General features: G+C 36.2%; 1 protein-coding gene across 1 annotated transcript in view; it reads right to left on the bottom strand.

The window, feature by feature from the left end:
* The window catches only part of SEMA3C (semaphorin 3C), a 118,186-nt gene that overhangs the window by 19,915 nt on the left and 85,377 nt on the right, over positions 1-12,894 (bottom strand). The window contains exons 9-12 of the mRNA XM_072351084.1: positions 12,025-12,139; positions 10,256-10,325; positions 7,435-7,579; positions 3,114-3,336 (exon numbers count right to left, since the gene is read on the bottom strand). Coding sequence (XP_072207185.1) covers positions 3,114-3,336; positions 7,435-7,579; positions 10,256-10,325; positions 12,025-12,139 — 553 coding nt within the window. The remainder of the gene's footprint in view (positions 1-3,113; positions 3,337-7,434; positions 7,580-10,255; positions 10,326-12,024; positions 12,140-12,894) is intronic.

Raw genomic sequence — 12,894 nt, 5'->3', positions numbered from 1 at the left:
CAACATCTCAGTTCAGCAGCAGTAACTCATCATCTGAGCTGAGTGTAATTGTCACCAGGTGCCAAGTCCCACTGACTCTGTCTGTGGGGCACCAGGCTCCCAAAGAAATTATCACATGAAATTCTCCTACACGGTGTGGTTTTTCCATTTGCTGGGATGAACTGACACCAAAGAAAATCCCCTCTGCATTCCTTTTGACAGTTAATATCTCTATCGTATTCTCTTGAGTCCCACAGAAAGCAGCGCATAAAGAAAACAAGTTTATCCTCTCAGAGGCTGAAACTTGATCGCTTTTAGTTAAAAGGACTGAGAAGCGCAGTAACTTTCATTGCATCAGTTTCTTCTGAGGAAGATGATGGAAAGTGTTAGTGTCTCAGGGAGTCACTGTGCTCTACTGAGAAATAATAATGCCCACCCTCACCACTAACTGGAAGGCAGATAGTGATCTTTGTCTCTGGTGTACTGCAGAAATAAAAAACAATGCACGTAAAGTACTGAGAGCTGCAGTGTGCATTTTGTCCAAAGCAGGCCCTGTGCTGGTACTTGGAAAAGAACAAACAATACTTAAGTACCAGCTAAAGTATGTTAACGCTTTAAATGAATCACAGGCACCACTAAGAATGGTTTGTAGCTCACTAAAGTATAAAATGAAATGGCTTGCAGTCATATCATGTAGAATCACTGCAATGTTTCATGTCTTGATTATGTATTTTCATGCATATTCATTATTTTCTATGTATTTTCAGTATTAACTAACACTGCAACATGAAGAATCCTGCATTGGTTGGAAAAGTCTGTGTCTCATGTTCTCTACTTATCTTTAGTAGGACTTTTCCCCAATTGACATTGGATGTTTACAGAACATTTTAAACCAATTATACCACTATATATATTTAAAAAAAAAAAAAAACAACAACAACAAAAAACAAACCTAAAACATGCATTTGAAAGATTGGTTCTAGTCTGCCAAGCTATTTATGTGGCAAAACATTCTGCTTTGGCAAAGAATAAAGCTAACAGATGACAGAGTTCTTGAGAAGTTGTGTAAGAATTGTTGGGATAATATCTATTAATGCTTCTGAAATTTCCAAAGTAGTGTATGAAAACTGTTTTTCTTTACCAATGAAGTAAAGAATTATGACTCTAAAGTGTCTGAAAGTTGAGAACTGCAATTGTGTTAATTAATGATGCTGAAAAAAATGTGGCTATGTGTTAGAGAGAGAGAAAACAAGAAGAAAGACCTGACCTAATTAGTGTAAGTTGACCTTGCAAGTGGGATCAAAGTATGCTTTAAAAATCATTTAGCAACTGCCTACCAAGAGAAGTAGAATGCCCAGATTAAAAATGTATTAAGTTTTTACTGTAATTTATTAATTAGAGATTTTACAATGTCTTATAATACACTAAGTCCTCACAGTACAGAAAATGGTAACTTGGTAGAGGTGTGATACAAGAAGGTCAGCCAAGTATTTCTATTTTCCTATTTCCTGTCCTTGAACCACAGAACTCTGTGGGCTGGAAGTGACCATTAGAAGTTATCCAGTGCAATACCCTCCTTGAAGCAGATCTAGTTACAGAAAGGAATTCCTGGCCATGTGCAGCTGGGCTTTGAATCCTGTGAATCTCTGAAGATGAAGAACCTCTTTGGACCTCCTTCCCAATATCTGACCCCTCTAGTGGTGAATAATTTTCCTTTCCATCTAACTTCAATGTCTTGTATTCCAGCTCGTGTCCATTGCCTCCCAACCTGACAATGAAGATCTTGAGTAGAATCCCATTAAATAAATAAAATAGATGTAGACATCTATGAGATCTCCACTTTGCTTTCTCTAAATAAACCCAGTTCTGTCAGCCTGTCTCACACATCACATGCTACAGTCTATCAAGTGATCTCAATTCATTATGTGTCAACGTTTTCCCTGTACTGCAGAGCCCACGACTGGATATGATACTCTTTGAGTATCCTGATAGGCTGGATCTGCTTCTGCTAACTCAGTGCAGTACATATTTAGCCCCTTTTGCACAAGGGTACCCTGCCAACTTTGATAGCTAGGGAGGTTTTTCTAAGAAGACTGAAGAAATTTCCTTATAATTCCATCTGCATAGAAGCTTGGCATTCGTGAAAGTGCTTTTACCACCAGCTTCCTAAATCTATTATATCAGGCTAGTTATTCCCAGTCCTATGTGAGTTTGCTGGCAAGCTTTTTTTTTTCATTTGTTTGTTTTGCTTTTTATCAGCAATACAAATACAAAATACAAAAAGGGGAGAGGAGAGGAGAGGAGAGGGATTAGCCTTTGTGTATATCAGCACATAATGCCCTGTTAAGCCAGTGGGAGTTTCACATGCGAATGAATCCTATAGTCTAGCCAGAGCTCCACTCTGCTTGTCGGCTTTAATCAGGAGAGCATGATTCATATCTGAGTATTTTTGAAAAATCAAATTTGATCAGTATGAGAATCATTCATGTGTTCCCAGCAGACTTCAGAATCATAACCTCAGATTCAAATTTTATGTAGCTAAACCCAAAATGTAGGTCGCAGTAGAAATTATTTTAGAATACTTGGATAAAGTTCTCTGTATCCAGGGCTACAAAGAATCCAACCATTTGTTTATCTTTGTCTGCTAAATATTTCCAAATTTTCACTTTTTTATGTGATTTCTGCATTTAATATCCTCTAACATTAGACTGTCTTTTTCTTCAGATGTAGTTTTCTATATATTAAATAAGGGTGATGGGAGTACACAAAACAATTCATAGTCAGATTTTGGAATTTCTGTGTGTTACAGAGGGTCAAATTTTAATTTGGAATCACACTGACAAAAAACCGTATTCAAGACAAGAATTATAATTTATCTCAAATATAAAGTATCCTAGTGTTGATTTATGTCTCTGGTGAAATTTATGTTGATACATTATATCTCTTGCACATAGTTAAGATTCAAAGGAAATTTAAAAAAAAAAAAAAAAAAGAAAAAGTGAAACAAATAAACAAACAATTTATGTAATTCTGTAGACACTTCTGTAAATACTGAATATGTTTAAGTAAACTTATATTATAAAAGCAAATTTCAAAGCAATGGATGAAAATAGTTACTGCTAATTTTGCCTTACCTGTTCCAAGAAACAAGACGTGGTATCTTCCATCAGCAGCATTCACTCGGTCCACAGCAATCTTTGTATACTTGTAGTCCGTTCCTATCCGGATGATTAATGGCCTCTTATGTATTGGGTAAATGGGATTATACATCAAAGGATGATTTCTAATGAAGGTCACAACATCATCTGGAAACTCTTTGGTTGTCCGCATATTTGGTGTGAAGGCTCCTCCTGGACACTGCACAAAACATGCACAGTAATGTTTAGCAATGCTTACCATCATTCAGAGATTTCCTCTGTAATTCATTTACAGATATTGACTGAGAGCTGACAAAATGAGTTCCCAAAAGAACACTTCAGACACTGATTGAAAGTAATTGTATTCTAGCAACTGGCATGAAATACTTGAATAGTTATGCTTTTATCTCCCATTGATTCAGATAAAGCAAACAGAAACATAATTTTGCAATATTAAAATCCATTGATGGCTAAGTTCCATAGTTATGGACCTATTTCCACATTCATTATATTTCCAGACATGCTTTGGAAAAAAAAAAAGCAAAACAAAACCAAAAAAAAACCAAAAAAAAACCACCAAAAACAAATCCAAGTAATTGACAGCTGTTGAGTTACAGAACTAGTACAAAGATAAAAGGTAAAGTCTGATACCCAAATGTAATTTCTTTAATATCTCTCCAGTCATTATTTTGATTATAAGACAGTGAAAATTTCTGTGATTTATCTTCATTTGAAAAAGCAGCAGTATATTTTTGAAGTAGGATATCTGATATCTTGAGACAGTTGATCATTCACAGGATTTTACCTATCCCATCTTTTACAAGAAAACATAGAAATTCATTAGTTTCTAGATGCTTCTTTAAATGCAGTGAACAACCACCAAAATAATCAGCCCTAAGGCATTCTGGACTTCAAGATGAAAGTAACAGCAGTCTTGAAAAGTACAAGTGCTTGCTGAGGGTGAACCTAAAACAATATTCTATGATTCTAAGGCTTTAGGAGCTATGTCAGTGTCTAGTACAATGTGCTGGATGTACCCATGCTCATTTACACAACTACTTCAGCCACTGTTATCTCAGTTTTCATTGCTGCTCCTGATATTTTCTCTCTGTCAGATTGTTGGTGTATGGACCTCTCCTTGGAATCCTGGATCTATTCAGAAACATTTCAACAAATTATTTTCCAGTTGGAAAACTTTTATTTATTCAGTACAAAACATTTCATGAAAACTTGTTCCTTTTGATGAGGTCAATTCTTAGGACTAGGATGGAATCTGTAGTCAGAACCACAGACACAAAAATAGCTAGTAGCTTAGGGATAGTATCACTTCACCTGACTTTTGCTGTCTCTAAGTTAGACATTTATTCTTAGCCATGTAGCTTTCCTCTACAGTCAGTAATTCATACTAGACACCCTGCTTTTATATGGATAAGATTATGTCAAATGAATCATATTTTGAGAGACTAGGAAACTCACCATGGGCATATGACTCATATGTCCAGCCTACCTGATGCAAGCAAACAGTAAAATCTGGGTCTTGGCATCCCAAGGGATCCCTCTAACCACCAGGCAGGAGTGTCAGTTCTATTCTTGCCACTAAAAGCTGTTTTCGTTCACCTTATTAACTATTCATTAAGCAATGCCAGGAATCAATTACAAGTGGACTGTAGCCTAATGCCAGGTTTTGAAATCAGCTTCTAGCTCTGGTAGGAATAGTTCAAAAGAAACTGCTCCACCATCAGATACCTTCAGCAGAAAGAACTGGATATCAGCTCAAATATGGGTCTCTTTTCCCATCTGAAGTGCTTGACAACTGGTTCTTCTGAACTTAATTATTTATCCTAACAGTTTTGGTTAGGTGCTCATCACAGATGATGATATTACATGCTGGCTTACTAAGACTGCTGACAAAATCTAATTTGTATTACCTTGTTTGCCCTTTTACCTTCCATGGAACTTTCATCCAGTCTTGCAGGAGATGTATGCAGGTATCTGCTATGATTAGTAACAAGTGATGATAAAAGAACTGTCTTCTTGGGGTTAATAGCAAGATTGTTATTCTTGGTAGTGACCTTCCAGGTAATGTGTCCTCTCTAGATGGACACTGTTTCATCTGAAGTTCAAACTGAACTTTCTTGTCTCATGCAGTTCATTTGAAAGAAGGTTTTCTCTGATACTGTTTGTCCTCCTTCCATTTTTGACTTGGAGATCATAAAGACTCACGTCTTTTTTTTTTTTTTTTTTTTTTTTTTTCTATTTCTCATACAAACCAATACCAAGTGAAAGATGCTAATGAGAAACACTATAAATTTTCCCCTTCCTGAAGGGATTGAATCTGTATCCTCCACACCTCATTCAAAGGATCAATTACACAATAATTATGCTCACAGTTGATCACTGTGTAGTAAGATTACAAACAGAAGCAGATTTCATTTACAATATATTCTTCAATGTGCTGTGGGTAGAAAAACTATTCCTATAAACTGAAAAATGGAAACTATCCTCAAACATGACTGAATTTAGTAGGAAGCTGCCAATTATATAGTTTCTTTTTTCCATAAGTTTTGCTGATGGAGAAATAAGAAACCACTGGTATTTAGTGAACAGCAGCCAAATTCTGCAGAATTGATTATGACCAAATGTATGTATTGCTTTATTTAATTCTACTGAAACTATGTTGAACCCCTTTTACTGTTTATCCAATGTACTGAAACATAATAAATGTTCTATTCTGTCCAAAGTTTTCATATGAATATCTCTCTAGGCAACTATAAAGTAGGATTTTCCATGTTATGAAAAAAATCATCCTAATCTAGTTCAGCATCCTAGAAGTAGCAATAACCTTTGTTCCAGAGGAAAAAATTAATGTATCTTAGTATGTACACTCAGAAATTCACAGCTAACTCTAAGAATATAATTTCTCTCTTGATGACCTGATTTTTACAGATTTTGACATAACTGAAAAACAGAGTTTGCAGTATGCATGTAAAAAAGTAGAATATTTTGAGAGTGTAGAAAACAAAAGCAGAGAAGCACCACTGTAGAAAACACACCTCTGGGATAGTGTTCTATTGCCAAATTGTGAGGAAGCAGAAAAAAATCAGTGATCAGAAAATCACTAATGATCATCTTAAAAGACCCTGTTTCAGTTTAGTTTTTGGTGTGAGTTAAGAATTTATCTTCAAATGAAAAGTCGACCAGCATGTCTGAAAAAGGGTAGGTTTTTTTTTTTTTTTGTTACTATGTCAAATTTAAATCTGAATTTTCTTTTTAGTTTTCCATTGTGCTTCTGGACTAGTGATAAGACTAGAGGGAATGGCTTCATGATGCACTGGGGGAGGTTCAGGCTGAATGTTAGGAAATGCTACTTCTCTGAAAGAGTGGTCAGGCACTGGAGGGGGCTGCCCAGGGAGGTGGTTGAGTCACCAATCCTGGAGGTGTTCAAGGAACATTTAGACACTGTGCTGAGGGACATGGTCTAGTGAGAACTGGTGATGGGTGGATGGCTGGACTGGATGATTCTGTGGGTCTTTTCCAAACTTGGTTATTTTGTGATTCTATGATTTCTTCAGGCTCATCTGGAATACCACGTAAGCCTCCATGAGAAGAACCTCCTTCTTGGCAAACAAAGAATAACGTGGCAGTGGTTTAGGAAATATATACAAATACAATATTCTGAAGCAGTAAGAAATTTTGAAATCACAAGAGCATGACATTTCCTATTTAAATGGGCCATTTATTTTTTATTTATGTCAAGTTTAAACTTAAAGCGTCAGTGAACTCATCAGATTAGAGATGTATGAATTAATGGTAGAAAAGGAACAATGCTAGCATTTGAACATAGTGGAATATCATGTACTGAGTAACTAATTTTAGAGATCTATGGACACAAAGTTCTAAGTCTTCCAACCACTAAGAACTGTACTAAAATACTAAGAATGGTGTCCACAGACAGATGTTTGGACACATTCATGATTTGTATGCTTTTTTATGTAATTATGTTTTGCTAAATCCTGCATACAAAAATTATATGTGCATGCAAAAGATCTGACTGTTATTAAGTGAAATAACTCTTACCATCTTTGAGCAGAAAGAAGAGAGATTAATATCTTACGTGACAATGACTTTAATTTTTATGGAAGATTTCCAGATACTGCATGATTTGAATGGTAAGGTGAGAAGCAAATAAAATTGTTCTGAACTGTAACTAAATGCCATAGTCACATACAGACCGTTATCCTGGAATAAATGATATCTATTTATGTATTAAACAAAGAAAAGTAATTGGCAAGCCTCTATAAACATATTATGTACTTACAGTGCCAGGTCGTGGGTACGGAATTCTGCCCTGATATGGAATCAGCTGATGGTTTGGGCCCTCCTTGTGTGCAAATGGCCCATTAAACACAGTCTGGATGTCAGATAAATGATACACACACACAGCTGAGCCTTTAAAAATGGAGCTGGAAAACAGTAGGAAAAGGTTAGCATTTTAACCTACCAACATTTCTATAGATTTTCCATCATTTCATATGTTCCAGTGCTGAAAGATACTTCTGAAATAACATAATACAATTTAATACTTCCACAGCATGGATTTACTACAAATTAACCAATCTGGGTTCCCAGTATACACCATTAATCTTTACAACTGAGCAACTTTTTTGAACCATGAACTAAAAACAGAAGGAAGGACTTAACTACCTTAGTGGTAGGAATAAGAAATTTTTAAACGATTGAATAAAAAAGAAATATAATATGACCCCAGTTAAATCAGCAGCAAAAATATTGCTGACTTAAGTGAGACAAGAGTTTTATAAACTTTGTGCTGCTAAGCTCAGCAGAGATTCCCAGAGCTCCCTATCAATATGTGAACCACAAGACCACCATAAGACTCCTACAATCCATGGCTAAAATGTTAATCAAAACATCCAGCACAATTAAAAATTGTTAAATCACTACATTCTGTTGCCTGCTGTTCTAAGCAAAATGGAGAGAGGTATGGCTGTAAGAGAATTATACTCCTATGCAGTCCTCAAAGGGAGTTGAAATATAAGTTTCCTGAAGAGAAAGGAGGGGTCCTATAAGAAAACAATATTCCTTTTTTCCATTGCTACCAGAAATGGTATGATATCTCCTCAAACAGTACAAGCTCTGAATGGCCTCCATCACACAGTGACCATGCAAGGCACCAGAGGAATAACTCCTAGGGGAATGCTAAGACTGACTGTTGTGAAGTAATTATCTATTTTATTTTTATTTTTTTACTTTTATTGCATATAAGACTTGGGATATTTATTCTGGTAAAGTGTAGACAGTCTAAAATATGCCTGACGTCATCTGAAGGACAAAGATTCTGTGATTCTATGATAATCTAAGTAACTCTCTGTTTTCAGTCAGTGAAAAAGCAACCAACCAACAAACAAAAAAAAACACTCTGGAAGAAAACTGGAAACATGAAAATTTCAAATCTGCATTTATGTAGTGTCTAAACAAACCAAGTGCTACAGATTACCCAGCAAACCACATTGCTCTCAGCTATATATGTGTTAGCAGGAAAAAACTTCTAGATGAATTATAATATTTGTGGAAATTTTTGTAGGCACTAGTAGGTTTTTTAAAAGTGCTTTCAATCATTTCAGATGTTTTACATCAGATTTACAACAGATTATGTCACCAAGACAATTTGTATTACTTTTATTCTTCAGTATGGTTTTGATAAAAGTACTAAGAATTATTATTTGGTGGGACATATCTCTGTTGCTACTGTTAGGAGTTAGAGGTCTACAGAGATGAAGAAAAAGGAAAAAAAAAAAGACATTATGGATATTGTATTTGACTGTGTAACACATACAATCTCCAGCTAAACAAAAAGAAAGAAACCGTAAGCAACATGGTTCATGATTACAGAAATGAACGTTAATGTAAAAGCTTCAGCCAAAAGCAAAAGCAGTTTGAGAGCCACGGATAAGTAAAGTTTTCTTTGTTGTCACCTTATATGGTCCTGCAACACCAAACCTCACTTCCACTGCAAAAATTCCGGGAGAGTTAGGTATAAGAGTTTCCAATTCAGGGACATTACATCCACAACCTAATCTTAAGTGTGGTTCTACTGCTAAACATAACCTCAGCATTTTTTCTTTTCGTGTAGAAGGAATCATAAAACACAGACAGCACCAGATGTTTACAAGTTATGGATTTTTTCTTTTTTATTCCCCACTCAGTATTACAGAGTCAAATTTTCCTGGCCGGTTCACACATTTGAGAATGCAGATCTCTGGATTCACATGAAAAAGGCAGAAAAGTTTATCAAGATAAAATGTTTTTCTCATCTAAGGGCTATTTAACTGGAAACTGACTTAAAAGGAATTGTTAGGAATAAGTTAAAAAATCTGCTGATTTGATTAAATAAATGAAATTAAATCAAAAAGGTAATTTTCCTTCTTGCCACCCTCCCACCTCTACTCTTTTGAATGTAAGTGATAGCAGATAAAAATTACAGGATAGCATATTAGAAATTAAAAAGAAACAACTATTTCTACTCCAAATGCTACTGATAGGTGCTGAGGGTGAGAAAAGAAAGAAAGAAACAAATAAATAAATAAATGTAGAGATGGTAGATTTATTAGATCCGTCTTTGTGGAGGGTTTCAGCACAGTGAGCCATGCCTAATACTTCCACTGCCCTTGGGAGTTCAGCAATTGCTTTCTAAACTTGACAAATAAGTGAATGCTACTGATAATGGGTAGCTTAAAGCAGCAAGGATGTCACCAAACACCATATAAGTTTGTCTTTTTACAGCTCATTGAAGCCAACACAGATTATTTGCCATCTGTACAATTGTCTGCCAGCTGAGAGACTGGAAATGATTTGAATGAATTCCTGTAAGAATTCCAGGTTTGATCCTTCAGGGTGCTGCCTGTTCTTCAGGAGGTGTTAAGCACTTTCAGATGCTACACAAGTTCACTGCTTTTAAGTCCTTCAGCCTTCTGCTGCTGATCTGCAACAAGTGGCCCTGCACAGAAATACTTTCCCAGTGCCAGCTGTCACTATGTTAGGGAGCAGCTTGGGCCATGTAGCACAGGATATATACTGCAGTAATAATACTGCAGAAAGTTGGGCAGTTCAGAACTACTTACCTTGATGTTGTAAAAATTCCATACACAAGCGTTGTTCTGGGGTTATCTGTCTCCAAAAGAAACACATCCTCTGAAAAGGAAAAAAAAAAAAAAAAAAAAAAAAAAAAAAAAAAAAAGAAAAAAAATGAACAAACAAACAAACAAAAAAAACAACAAAAAACACAAACAACCCCCCCCCCCCTTTTTTTTTTGAACACTACTAAAACCATCATTTTTCAATTTAAATTAAGACTTTGGATTTGAATGGAAAAAGGTGTATTTATCATATAAACAGACCACATGCATAAACTGTGCAGAAGCAGAGTTAGAAATTAACTCCATACCATCTAGCATTATGAAGAAAGAAGGCAAAGATTTTCAAATATGCACAGCATCTATGTCTCACATTTCATTCAGCTGGACCTCATTTCAGCAGGTTGTTTAGCAGTAGTCAAATATTTAAGTGGCAGCAGGTCAAAGACAAAGAGATCCTTTAATCTAAAGCAGGATAATTAGGTGTTTTATCATCCTGTACACACCCTAGATGACCTACCTTTAACTCATTTTCAACATGGCAAGAATAACAACATATAGTTCTGCATTAAAGACACTGAGAAGTGTAAACCTGCCAGCCTGTTGTGTACGGATTTATCAACTCTAATTAGCAAAACTGTGTCTACTCACTGATCTGAACTTGCTCACTTTCACCTCTGATTTTTTGATAATATTTTTTACATTTAAGTTAAAAATACTTTAGTCTTTAATAATACTTTAGTCTTTAAAAATACGTTAGTCTTTAGTTTCTCCTTACAAACGTTGTTAAAAACTATAATCAAGTCAGCTCTTAAGCTTATTTTCCTGAAAAGAAACTGAACTGCTTGAGCTGTTAATAAGAGAATACATTCTTCAGCTTTCCACTACTTTATGTGGCCTCTTCATTAGAAATTAGAAATTTTTAAACATTCTTTTGAATAGGCCAAAAGCAAAAGTCTTCACTATGCTGGACTGTCAGTGTTACATTCTTGTATATGAAATCTCCCTCAGATCTTCCTGTGTTTCCAGCTGCAGCTGTATTCTTACTCACTGCCACAGGATTGTGCTGGGACCTCATACTGAGAACATTGTCTCATACTCTGTATGCTCCTGGATTTTGTCAGGCAAAAAACTAGAAGTAGCTTTCCTGCTGCCTTGTTGAAAAGGAATAGGTCGTCAAATCACAGCTCTTAAAAAATAGTAGCTAGATGCTAAGTGCTGAGAAGTTCTGAAAGCTGATAATTACCCAGAGAGACTGACAAAAAGGAAAATTTTCCTTTCCAGGTGTGGGTATTTTTGCCATGGATTTCTACAAGGCCAACATTTCAGTGTCAACATTTTCACAGAATCCTACTATGGCTGAGATAGGCAGGGTCCTCTGGGGTCCACCAGGGACACCCAGAGCATGGTGTCCAGAATCCCATCCAGGCAGCTTTTGAAGATCTTTGTGGAGAAAGCTCTGCAACCTTTGGACAACTTGTGCCAGTGCTCTGCCACATGCACAGTGAAGAAATGTTCCTAGTATTCAAATGGAAGTGTTTCAGTTTGTGCCCACTGCTTCTTGTTCTGGCACTTGGCACTGCTGAAAGAGCCTGGCTTCATCCTCTTTGCCACCCCTGTGGAAAAATTAATGAGATCCTCCCCAAGCCTCTTCTATAGGCAGAACAATGCAGCTTTCTATTAACTAAGGAGCTGCAGAAGCTTCTGCAGTGTGTATGTGTAGGGTGCAGGATTTAGACAAAACCTTCTTGTCATACCTAATTCATCAAAGTATGTTTCTGTTCCATCTTCATCCATTACTGAGCACACCAGTCTTGCTTTCAAGAACGTTGTCCACTTGTTCACAAGACTACGCTGACCACCTGTATCATTCTGGGAAGGAATAACGTTTTAGGAAAAATAAAACACAACATACAGATAACATTTTACTGGGTTTGCTCACATTTTCCTCAGGTTAATTTCATCCTATAATATAGATTTATACAGTTACATCCAATATAAAAAATAGCTAGAACTAAATCAAATTCCTTTATCTAAATACTCAAAAAAACAAGACATTAATTTTCTGAGCAGGCTTCCTGGACTGAAGGCTTGGGAAGGCTGGGCAGTAGGTGTTGTGTTGAAGATGTGTGCATCTATAGTTGGAGAGGACTCTGACTGTCTGTATCACTCACCGATACTTAGAGTGGAGAAGTCTATGCTATCAGTAGACCATTCACTGGATATTCACAGTATTCTACATGCTAAACTGCAGTCATAGCTCTGGAATTATATTTGATCATAGTATTATTGATGGTGTCATTAATAGTACAGTATATAGAGATGTTTCTTCTAATCCTGACAATAGAATATCTCCATATAATCTATTAATCTATCCTGGTCCATGAGGTGAATGCTGTGAACTAAATTCAGAAATGATGGCTATTATGGATGAAGCTGGCATTGCACTGTTGTGAGCCCTGATAGCTTGGCCCAGGGCTAGCCTGTTCATAGCTTGTTCAGATATCTCTCCATCTCTCTTCAAAACACAGTGGAGCAGGGAAGTTCTAAAACAAACTGTGCAGCCTCATTCTGCTGGTGAACACACTGAGCAACAGCAGTGTCTTCCAAATGGCATATAACAATGA

This window comes from Excalfactoria chinensis, chromosome 1, assembly GCF_039878825.1.
Source record: "Excalfactoria chinensis isolate bCotChi1 chromosome 1, bCotChi1.hap2, whole genome shotgun sequence".
Taxonomy (NCBI): domain Eukaryota; kingdom Metazoa; phylum Chordata; class Aves; order Galliformes; family Phasianidae; genus Excalfactoria; species Excalfactoria chinensis.
The sequence above is the reverse complement of the archived record's forward strand: the minus strand, read 5'-3'. Positions and strand labels throughout refer to the sequence as shown.